Genomic DNA, 12,367 nt, shown 5'->3' with positions numbered 1-12,367 from the left:
GGGATGAGAAGTTGAAGGGAGTGTTGGGGCGGGGGAGTGTCATGTCCGGGGAGGCTGGGGGATAGCAATGGCAGCCTTGCAAGTATGGCCAAAAACATTCATGAAGACACAGATCAATCCTCACATTCAATTGACATGCCTTTTGTGGTTCCACCTGTTGGGTGAAGAATCATTCTCCCTTAGCCATACTGGCAGGGAGTTTGAGGCATATACAGAGCTTCACGAGGCCTTTAATGCCAAAAGGTAGTTCTGTTCTTTTATTCAATGCATTGTTTCACTTACTTTTCTGATTCACTTACTAACACATATTTACAGCATCAACAAGACTGTTTAATGCCACTTCCCATCAGTAGTAGACCACACAAAGATCATCTTTCTATTGAAGTAGTTGATGTTTTTGGTACTTACAGATTGGTTTCATTGCTTAAATGCTGACTACAATACCCTGCTAGAACAAAAGCTTTATATTTTTTTTGCATGTGTCCCAGTTCACAAACATATCCTTCATACACAGGGGTTGCATTAGGTCATCTCACATCAAGCCCACAGTGGCAACTACTCTGCACACACTAGAAAACTATTGACAGACCCATTGTGTGTGCCCATGTCATAGCATCCATGCAGAGGTCAAGAAGCTTTGCCACATACATTGTGTAAGTGTAGTATAATAGGCCCTATTTTCAACTCAAGTGTTTTGTGCAGGTATGCTACCACCACTATCTGGTCAAGCAATTTAGGATTTTGTATGATGTGTACTTGAAAATTCATTGCTCTGTCAACAATCACATCAACAAAGCACTCGGGTGTGATATCCCATACTGGCATATACTCAATTCTTGCCCACTGTGTTGATATAAACTGGAAGGGGAACCAAAGCTCTTGTTTATAATAGAGACTGCTATAAACAGCAAGAACTCTGCTAGATTTGTGGATCCAGGATTCCGTAAAGGCTGAAAACATCCAGAACCATGGGATGGAAAGTCTACTGTCTGGATTAGTGAGGAATATGTGAACTGATTCAAAAATGAAGTCCAAAGTCTGCGCCAACAGCCTCAAGCTGATGATGCAGATCCTGATGATCCCTGGATAGATGATCATGAAGCAGCTGACCCGACACAGCATCAGAATGTATGCGTTGACCACTTGCATAACATGGCTCACAAAGCTCAAAGAAAAATTACTATTTTCTGCAAATATGGCATCTTTGTGGCTGTCTGCCATCATGAATTTTTGCTTTCAATCTGTGATATGGTTTGTTCTTGCAAACTGTAAGTGAATCTCATCCAGGATTACATGTTTTATCTAATATCTTGAAAAGCATAACATATCTGCTTGCAACAATCAGCCATTTGATGGAGGTCTTGCAAGAGCCATTTCTATATGGCTATAATATCCACTGTGCACTTAGCAAGGCTCTTCTCCACTCCTCCTTGGACCCCATGGTGAAGAAGCTCAGCATGGATGGGGTTGTCCCCATATTTCATGGCCATGCTCATAACCAGCTTTGTCAAGTGCAGTACCATTCAAAGTACAAGGTTGCCAGAGGAAAGGAAGACTTTAAAACCTGCAAACAAATATTTATGGTTTTAATGCCCTTGCACCCAAGATTCACAACAGCACAGAGTTTCATCGGCATCAAGCACTTGATGAGTACTTCAAGTTCTCTGATATTGATAAATATGCATTGTTGAGTGAGTTTTTTTTTTTTTTTCATTTTGGTGATTTTGCAAGTGACAGAGTCCTTTGACAGGTACACTCATATACCAGAACTATATCTAGGCCCTCAATGTTATCAATATCAACACAGAATTTCTTCATCACTCATAATTGACCAGCAACGACTTTGAAGCAGATTTAGCTGACAAACACCAGTATTTTCAGCAACTCAGTAGTAAAACAAATGAAGATAGCATTGAGATGGAGCATGTCAAAGCTTTGAGTGAATTGGATGAAGCTGAGTATGTGTGTTGCTCATTTGTTCAGAATCTTTATCTAAATTTAACTGCCTTAATCTCCGCATCTTAACAGATGGATTTACATGGAAGAAATTTGCAAAAGTACAAAGCAATTGTACAAATGCGCAAAAGAAGCTTGAGCTCGAGTTGGAGGTTGTTCAGGCCTTCAAGGCTAGACTCAGAGTTGAGGAAAGATGTACTGTGGCACATCCTGGGCGTCAAAAGGCACAATCTTGCCTTGTCCACCACCGCTTTTATAAAGCTGTTAAGAATATTGAGCAGTTAGTGGTTATGCAGCTATTGGAACTTACAGAGCTCAAAATGAGTGGCTTGGGTAATAATTTTAACACATGTTACAAAACTCCAGCTAACATTGGTATCTACAGGCTACAAACTACGGACACAGAATTCCAAGGCTCTGAAAACTTGCACAGCTGCTATAAAAAATGCCATAGAACACTATAACAAGTATGCCGCTGAGTTTGATCCTCTGAAGGCCCTATTAATATGGGATTAAATTGTGGAGTATTCTTTCATTGCAGAGTTTGATCTAATTTGTGATGTTACTGGCAAGGTTCAAAAAAAGAGATAGGCTATTCCACAAAACTGTCAAGCTGCACGTCAGTACTTTGAGATTACACAGGCAAAAGAGGAGATCCTTCGCTGCAACGTTGAAATCATGAGACCCCAAACTAAGATCTGTGATGATGCTCAAGATTATCCTGCTATTATTCAGGCCCTCCATCAAAATGATTTACCACTTTCATTTGAATTGCAGCACTGATGGGACTATCTCTGGTGAATACTGGCCATCTCTATTGTCTTCAGCAGATTGAGGCACTTCTAGGTTACTCTGGCAGCCATTCCACAGGTGTACATCTTGGCCGTTCAAAAAACACTGTTCCACCAGAGATGTGTGCAGATATGAATGATGCAATGGATAATGAAGGAGAAGCGGGAAATGAAGATCATCAACATGAGCAGCTAACTGCACTGGAGGATTTTTTTGGCCATTTAGATATTTCATAATTCAAATTGTGTGCATTAACCTATGTCCAAAATATACTATTTCTATATTGTATAAGGATCATTCATAGCTATGTTGCCGCTGTTTTTTTTGAGGGAGAACTAGTTCTGAGATGGTACTACAAAAAGTGTATCCGAAGAACTAGCATTCTACCAACAAAATATGTCTCCTGTAAGTTCTCATGTTCCAAGATGGCACTGCAGATAGCATGTCTGAAGAACTAGCATCCTATTAACAAAAGTTTGCCCATTAGCAATTGAGACTAGCACTAGTCTTGATATTTTTGGAGAGTGACAAGGGTCACTTAGTCAGGTTCATAGAGATTTAAGGTTTTGCCTAATGCCATGTATACTCGCTGTGGACATTAGAAGTATAAAATAGCATTTCAAGCTACATTTTTTCACAGTTTAGGCTGCCATTTATTTTACTGCTAACACAGCTTTCCAGGAATGTATTCTGAAGCAAACCCAAAACAGCCATTATCATTCATGAACTGTGGTTGACTCATCCAACGCAGACTGAAAGCTCCCAGGGCTCATCTATCACAAGAGGCCAAGAAAATCCTTGGAATACAATGAGCTTCAAAATGGAAGCAATAAAATGCTGCGGTGAATGAAGTATTTAATATGATTGACAAGAAAGCAACAGAACTGGCCATAAAATTCTGCAGGAGTCGGCACCGTTTTCTCAAATAGTTCTACTGCAATAAAGGTTTGTTTTTTTTATTTTTCTTCTCCTTTTTTCCTTCTTTTCCAAGCAAGAACAATTAACTAATTTTTGAATATTTTACAGGTATTGAAAACGGCAAGAAGGGAGACATCCAAGACCTTGTTGAAGATATCACTGACTATAAGCAGTTAACCGACTCTCAGCGTGTAAACCTTGTCAGGGAGTTTGACAAGATCAAGGATGTTTTGCATGTCAAGCCACCAAATGTCTCTGAGAAAACTTGTACTGCAGAGTGTGGCAATAGCTCCAATGCTATCTTGAACAACATATGTCGTAATTTTTGTATTGATTATTCCATTATCTTATTATGTATTTTTATCCACTCAGCTTGATGCTCTGAAGGAATGTGTTGGTACCAAGGCAGTCACCATTCTTGTGCATGGATCAGTATCCATGAACATATAGCCAAAGGCTCACTTTATCAGCCCTGTAATTGAGCATTATATTTGCCAGGCCACAGGAAAGGACCTGATGTTATCCGCAATTAATATGGAGTGTATGGTTATTGCAGAACCTTTGATAGGCGGTGCATTGACAAGTTCCATGTTTTCTTTTGTCACTCACAGTGCTCATGGCCAATTAGCAACATCTTTAAGCTATAGATTTCATGACAAGGTTGCAAAAATGACAATTAGAAATGGATTGCAGCTCAACCTTATTAAGTAATGTGCTTGTTTTGCTTTTATATGCTTGCCATTCATTCTCTATTAGTCCAAATCACAGGAGATACAACTGCCCATATGAAGTATGTTTGCTATAAACAAGCTGTGGTTCAATGCTACCTCGTAAAAATCATCAATTAGCCTCATAACAAGTGGGCCAACCCAAGTGATCTCAAGGGAGGTGCTGATGTTCTTGAGTGAGTTGCTCAAGCAATTACCAAGAAAGACTGTAAGTTCATGATGATTACCAGAGGTGAGGCTCAGGGGCACAGTCAGTGCATTTCTGGAGGTGAAATCCTCACACCAGACCACAAGAGTAGCAACGGCACTGACACAGTAGGGCCCTTGCATAATGACACTTCCATATTGTCACACCTTCCAGCTGTAATGCAGCTGACTCACATAGCTGCTCCTCAATCTAATTTAAGAGCCATGTCCGTCATATAAGCTCCCGCTGCAACGCAGCTCACATCTGGTGCACAAGTGTTGAATGCTGCTGTGTTGGAGCCTGCTACCTCATCAATCTCTACAGTAGATCCCTCTCCTACAAGCCAAAAGAGGGATTCTCCTGCTGTTGTACCAGACAATGTGATTGATCCTGCCTTGCGTGGACTTAGTTCTGGTAGGATTCAATTCTCTTTATTCCACAAAAACTAATGTACATTTCAGTGCCTGGCAGGCAGTCTGCTCTGACTACAGCACCAGAGACAACACAACAGGCTGCATCAGCCAGTATTCTTGTAGCCAGGACAAATTGCAAATGCACCGTACCAGACAATGCAGAGCCACCAAGTAGGAAGAGGGTAAGATGTCCCTCAGCCAAGGCTGCTGCTAACCTAGAGGGGATAACACTGAATATGAAAAAGGGAAAGGGAGTTGAAAGACAAAGCATGCAAACTACAAAAGTGCAGAGCATGTTTAGTCGGACATTGAGAATAAGGACGTGAATTTGGGAGGAGGTTTTGCCTGAATTCTTTTAATAAGCTCCCTCGTCCAAACTTTGATCTGGCATGCATACCTGTCATAATTTTCTGCCTGCAACATTATAATGTATCCCCGTGTAGAGAAGACAATGCAGTATCTTCAAGTTCAATGTATGTCAGGGAGTAAAGAAATTAGTGAAAAAAACAAAGGAACAAAATACAAAAGTACCTACAATATTATAACAAAGATTTACCACTTCAGGCTACCCCCCATCAAGGGCTCTTAGCTTGATCATATTAGTATCAAAGATAGGGCTAAGATCCCTTCAAAACCTGGTCCACCACGGTTCATCTTGCTATATAGTGGCAAATCCCAACTACTTATGGCACTTCCCAAACAGTATGGGATATCCCCAGAATGACTAATGGAGAATTGCCATAAGAACCATGTGGTAAGTGCCAGACAAAATATTTCATGGTGAATTGCCACAATGTCACATGTCACTAGGTGTCAGGGGTCCTTCTTCCTTAGAAGTTCTATATATATTGACACAATTTACCTTATAGAATATGAGGTACACATGGAATATTCAGTGATATCTTCAGTGTCTTCTCAGAAATACTACTTCTTGTAATAGCAGTAAAATAAAATATCACTACACCTACCAATAGCTTCACCTCCTGAATTAACATGTATGTTAGACTCATTAGATAATGAAATTAGCCGCATTATCCGCCTAATTTGGCTCACAATATGTGATTTCCTGTGTGGGAAGCTTGCGTCATTTTTGTCGTGGGACTTGCTATTGGCTCGTCTTGTACTTATGTAAGTACCATGCGGCTCACACTTTGATCTAATCTAATCTAATCTCTTCATAGTTCTACATGAAACATGTTTTCGATTGCAGGATTAGGCTATCGCTGCCAGTAGTGGTGGGTTCTTGTTTTCCTTGTTTTCCCCTCCTTTTTTCTTAACATTCTTTCGTAGGACCTTACCGCTAGCCAATCTTCTGGATTTGTTCAGACTGTCTGATGCCCGCTCAGTGGTGGGGACATTCAATAATGTCAGTGGACATCAGATCAACATCAATGTCCATCCGACACCCGACGTTCCGACACCAAGAGTAGATGTGAGGGTCTCAGATCAGGAAGTGGAGGTTGACATCCAGTAGGGACTTGATAGGAGGGAGTTCCAGCCCGGTAAGTCAAACCCCCCCCCCTTCACCTCTATCTATCCGCTTTACTGATTATTAACTTGCAGTATTTTAGATTGTAAAGCCTACTATACTTTCTACATGGTATACGTAGAAAATCACTCAATAAAAGCCGCATGGTGCTCACAAAAAGTATGTAAGGTCTTCAAATGAGACATTTCCCACAAACTCAACTGAGTTATCCCCAATAGCCCAACAAGCAGCTGTTCCATGCACTCTGTGCATCCATCCCCTGCTCGGTCACAATGGATCATGATGGATTAGAAGCACAATTTGAGAGTACACCAGGTATGCCAACTGTTTGGTTCACATTTTGTACATGTTGTACTTACATATATATATATTAATACTAAAAATTAGCAATCACCGGTCATATCTCAAGAGGGGGCATTCAGTACGAACAAACAGCCGGAGGCATCATAATTGTAGTAGTCCAAATAAACACTAAATTTATTTACATTGTATTAATTACCACAATATTACTCGTCCATTCCCAAGGATTCATTGTCTGCTGATGATAAACACGGCTCGAAGATGAGCTCCTTCTCCAAATGCACCGCTGTTTCCTCGACAAGCTTATCTGTAATGCCAAATGCTTTATTGGACCGGATTACCTCAAACATCTTCTTTTTACATCCATCCGCCATCCAACCAAAATTGAACTTCTGAAAACGCTGAGAGGCCTCTTTGTACAACAAGGGATTGTGACCATCGAGTATAAATTGGCTCATTCCACTCCACCATACCTGAGCCCAATCTGAAGTGCACCTGTTGTGATTTGAACAATCCAGAGTGTGTTCCTCAAGTTCAGGAGGCTTGCAGGCAACTATGCGACGATGTTTGTAGATGATTTCATGGAGAGTAGCTACAGCGATGAAAATAGGATGCCCTAGTGATTGGCGTTTGGCTGGGGTGAACTGGCTTAGGCGAACTTCGACCAAACAGGTAAAGGCGTGTTTGAACCAGGTCCAAACACCACACTGAACTGCAATGGCGGCCAAAGTGATGTCAGAATAGGACCAATGTCGTGTAAAAATATGGTGAATGGCCAGGTTTCGAGCAGCTACACAAAGATACTTGGAACTAAAGCACAACAGGTTTGCTATTTTGTTATTGGTGAAGGTAAGGGAATGGCATCTAGCAAAGTATCAGGGGAGAAAGTAGGAGAGATTATGCAAATACACCCACTTGCTAGTGTAAACCACAAGAAAGATGTCGAATTGACAGCAAGGAAGCTGTTCCAGAATGATCAGATTCTTATCACTTGACCCATCCATTTCCTTCACCAACTCTCCCGCCAATCCTGAGGCAAATATATTAGCAAAAACAATCGAGTTCTTCGTGAGGATCACCGGTCTTATACGATAGAGCGTATTTTCAACCCGCTGTAAATTCAGTCAGCCCAAAACAAATTATGATAAGTTTGTTAGTTTTGGTGATTCTGCACCTTTGTGCTACCTATATATTTTCATTCCTTTCTCTATCTATTCTTCTATCATTCACTATTGATTGTGTTCTCTATTATTTTGCCTTTGTGGCTGCTTTGTTAACCTTTGTTTACAAAACTTCGGACAGTACTGCAGAGTCCAATGCTTCCTATTCTCTAGTTACTCACATTGGACTCTAGTTCCAGTCCCTGATTGCTCTCAGCAAGTGGCTAGACACTTCCTTCAAGCTTTGTTCTTAATAAAGTTTCAGAGTAAAATCTTACTATATAAACAAAGTTCCCAGTAGTTTTGGTTGAATAGTATTTTTTATGGTGCATCAGAGTAGTAGCATTCATGTTTATACAAAACAATCAGCAATGGGGAAGTCATGGGAGTAAGTAAACAATGTTGAGAGTAGCGGAGTATGAATCAATATATTGTTGGCGTTCCGAGTAGTGTACCACTGATGGACCACAATATGATAGCAAATCTCCCTTCAAGTTATCCTTATCCACCTGTGTCCACAACGTTAGATCCGCTGCTCATGTCAAATCTAGCACATGCTTACGATGTCCTAAACAAAATCTATCAAAATGCTCTTAGAATTCTTCGCTCCAATGATATTGACGTGTTTTGAGCTTTATTCCACATCCAGTCCATACAATCAGACACTTTGCCGTTGCTCGAGGTCCTAGAAAATGACAAAAACTTCATGCAAGATCGAACCAGTAAAATTTGGCTTCACAATTGTGCCAAACTCCTAGGTCACATTGTCCGTGCTTTACATTCCCTGGATTCAAGGGTGCAGAATGGGTAAGCTTATACAAGTGTTGTTTGGTGCTTGTTTATTAGGACTCACATATTATAGTAGTGATGTTTTTATTCCATAACTTGTCAACATGAAGTCCACAAGACAACCAGGACGACCACATGCAGACGTCAGCATCATGTTTGTGAAGGAAGCACTGTGTAGCAGCCGGAAAATAATGCTGAAGCAGCTCGCTGGCGTGCTCGGAATCCATCAAAATACCTTACGTCGTGTTATGCGAGAACACAATATCAAGCACGAGTATTCCAATATCAGTGATGTGTCTTTGGATACCTTGGCAAGGCAATTCAAGAGCCAAAAGCCCAATTTCAGCTTTTGTTATCTTGTCAATTTTCTCCAAAGCCACGGCTTATGCATTCAACGTAGGCAAATTTGGCACAGTTTACGTTGTGTTGACGGCCTAGGACATTGACTACAAAAACAACAAATCATTTGATGCCAAAAATATTGAGTCCCTCACCCAAATGCCCTATGGCACATCAATGGGCATCACAACTTATACGCTGGGGCTACATTATCCATGGCATGGTGGACGGGTTCTGTTGCACTGTAAGTTGTCACATCTATTTCCAATCATCCAAATGACATTATTGTTAAAATTCAGGTTGTCGCGCTCAAGGCAAGTACAAATAACTGTGCTTCAATGGTCCTTGACCTTTTTTTGAGTGCTATCACAGAATTTGGGTGCCCCTCTCATGTTCAAGGAGATTGTGGAGGGGAAAATGTACAAGTTGCCACCTACATGGTAATGAAGAACGGGCCCAATCAGGCGTCTTTCATATGGGGCACATACATTGCATGTTTTTGGCTTTTTTACATTAAGTTATAGCTCCTCCATTCACTCTTTACAGATGTCCTCAACGACAATTGTCAGCACTTTCAAGCTGATTGGAATTCACATCCCATTGCTGGCACTGAGACCAACAATAAAAGTCCAAAGGTAAGTGTTGGTTGTTATAAGGAATGTAATTAATTAAATATTCATGGTTCTCTCAGGACTTGCATTTAATCGGACAAGCAACGCTTGTTGTATGTGGCTACCACAACAATGCTACGAGGGCCGCTGATGAAGAATCACCGTGTGCAGATCCAGCAGAAGAGATTCAACGCAACATTTTTCACAACGGAATTGAGACTCCTTTTTACATGAGTCCTTTCCTAAACTCTAACCAGGAACATTTTTTTCTCTATGCTTCATGATATTGTAACAGGCAATGTTATACCTGAAGGTTATGAGATGCTTCCAGAAGAGAAAGATGGTTCAGAAGACGAACCTATGTTTGAGATATTGAGAGTTTGTTGGCAACGTACAAAGGACATATATGTATTGTTGTCTGAGGGTATATGGGCCAAACGAGCAAAACTCTGGTGCCAAGCACATTGTTGACTTACTATTTTAGGTATACTGTGACTGTATTGAATATACTGATGCTTGTGGATTTTCTTCGATATTTGTAGTCTACCTTGGATGTTTTTTGGTACCCATCTGTCTTATGCAGTCCCCCACATTTTGTGCACCTTCTGTATTCGTCTTTCGCAGCCTTTTTCGCGACCCGTTGATAAGATAGTACTACTAGGACACCATGTCATCAGCTATCAGCTATACCGCCTATATGAACTCAGACACCAATCCTGCAACTTGTACGGAAGGAAATGATACTCATGATTCAGAGGGGCAGGATGGTTTAAATACTGTAGCTAATCACCAGCTAATCACCAGCCAACACCGGATGTACTTGGCCCATTTACAGATGTCAAAACTAGCTTCTATTGTCATTGAATCAATCACACATGCTACTCAGGCTATAGTGGAAGAACAAGTGCAATGCCCCAAACCAAGACCATACCACAACTTGGTCCTGACAGGCTATGGATGGGTCAGGGAATTGATAGATGGGCATCCTGATTGTATCAGGTGGAGCTTGGGGTGCGACAGGAAGTTTTCTCGAAGTTGTTAGATTTATTGCAGGCCAATGGATACTCGGATTCAAAGCATATGTTGATTGAAGAACAACTCGCCATTTTTCTGTACACATGTGTGACGGAACGTTCAGCGCTCAAATGACACAGTCTCTAGATACTTCAAGAGAATGCTTGAAGCTTTCACTTACCCTAATATCTACACGCATATGTACGTCTACCAGATGCCAATGCCCCTACACCATTTGCCATCAGCAATAACCCAAAGCTTTGCCATTTTGCGGGTGCCATTGGTGCCATTGATGGCACCCATGTTGTTTGCAGTCCTTCTGCTGCAGAATGTGCAGCCTCTTGCAATTGGAAGGGTTCAGTCACCCAGAACTGCTTGATGTGCTGTGACTTTGATATGAAGTTCATATACGTGCTTAGCGGCTGGGAGGGGTCAGTTGCAGATGCCAGCCTGTTCCATGACGCTTGGACTTATTACCTGTACATCCCTCATCATCGCTACTATCTCGCTGATGCGGGATTTCCTTCATGTAACCAATTGCTGGTCCCCTACAGAGGTGTCCGCTATTATTTGGCCGAATATGCTCGGGGAAATTGCAGGTAATGTAAAGTATCTATTTACTATGTTATAGTAGACTAAATTCATTTTTTTAGACCTCAATATCCCGAGGAATATTTTAATCTACCCCATGCATCTGCCCAGAATGTTGTGGAGCGAATATTTGGTGATTTGAAGGGCCAATTTGGTATTTTGAGGGTCGCTATAGAGTATGACATGTCCATCCAAGCCAAGGTTCCACCTGCTGTCTGTATGCTGCACAACTTCATCAAGACCCATGATCCCTCCAACATCAATGCTCCCAATGACATCAACCTCCTCAACCCTACTCCTGAGGTTGACAACGGTGAGCTTTCTCACACCCCACCAACGGAGGCAAACCGTACTGTGGCCAATAATTGCTGTGATCAGATCGCTCACGCTATGTGGATTGATTATCAGCAGGAGCTAGGTAGAAGGGGCCTACTTTAGTTTACACATTTTTGTATCCTTACAATGTTATCTGTCATTGAAAATCCATTCAAATTCAGTTAATGAAAACAAAGCCATAGATTTGTTAAAGACACAGTACTATGCGATAAATGATACAAGGAAAACATTGGTAAGCAATACAGTATGGTAAACTCCATCCACATTGTCTATCTTACTCCAGCTTTGACTTTACATACACCTTGTGAAGTTCGTCAGATTCAAGGAGACTGAGGTACGTGTCCATGGCTATGACATCTTGCTCAAACAGATGTAATAATTTGACAGAGCCATCAACTCCAAGATATTTATCATATTGCATCATGAATGTGATAGCGGCACAACGACGAGCATGGGCCAGCTGCATGGATAAGCTGCCTTGTAAGGCACCACTTGCAGTAGGAGGAGCGAGTGAGGTAGTGCCAATAGGCGGCACAATAGTAGATGTGGTGGAGTGGTTTTCCATTGAAGCTGTTTGAGAAGGGGCAATAACTGGGGAGGCAGGTGGAGCAAGGCTAATGTTGAGTTTTGAGTTGAAGTCCTTGAAGATGGGGATGATTTCCCCCAACCGGTCGTTCAACCCACTAAGAGTGTTGGCAGCAGTGTTGTGTGGGGCCTTGTTAGAGCCTCTGCTGCCGTTGCCTG

The 12,367-nt window shown here is 41.5% G+C and overlaps 2 protein-coding genes across 2 annotated transcripts; both read left to right on the top strand.

Moving 5' to 3' along the window:
- Positions 1–67: 67 nt before the first annotated feature.
- Positions 68–2,472, top strand: SERLADRAFT_405933 (uncharacterized protein; the record flags this gene model as incomplete). Its single annotated transcript, XM_007314496.1, has 9 exons — positions 68–243; positions 614–653; positions 938–997; positions 1,051–1,268; positions 1,346–1,528; positions 1,618–1,691; positions 1,853–1,962; positions 2,046–2,289; positions 2,342–2,472. The coding sequence occupies 9 exons, from the start codon at positions 68–70 to the stop codon at positions 2,470–2,472; spliced, it is 1,236 nt and encodes a 411-aa protein (XP_007314558.1).
- A 3,271-nt stretch (positions 2,473–5,743) lies between these two features.
- On the top strand, positions 5,744–6,933 carry SERLADRAFT_405932 (uncharacterized protein; the record flags this gene model as incomplete). The annotated part of the gene is made up of 7 exons (XM_007314495.1): positions 5,744–5,748; positions 6,021–6,122; positions 6,285–6,426; positions 6,469–6,496; positions 6,566–6,642; positions 6,702–6,798; positions 6,893–6,933. The coding sequence occupies 7 exons, from the start codon at positions 5,744–5,746 to the stop codon at positions 6,931–6,933; spliced, it is 492 nt and encodes a 163-aa protein (XP_007314557.1).
- Between the last annotated feature and the right edge of the window lie 5,434 nt (positions 6,934–12,367).

This window comes from Serpula lacrymans (assembly GCF_000218685.1).
Source record: "Serpula lacrymans var. lacrymans S7.9 unplaced genomic scaffold SERLAscaffold_3, whole genome shotgun sequence".
NCBI classification, from domain to species: domain Eukaryota; kingdom Fungi; phylum Basidiomycota; class Agaricomycetes; order Boletales; family Serpulaceae; genus Serpula; species Serpula lacrymans.
This window is presented reverse-complemented; position numbering and strand designations above follow the sequence as displayed.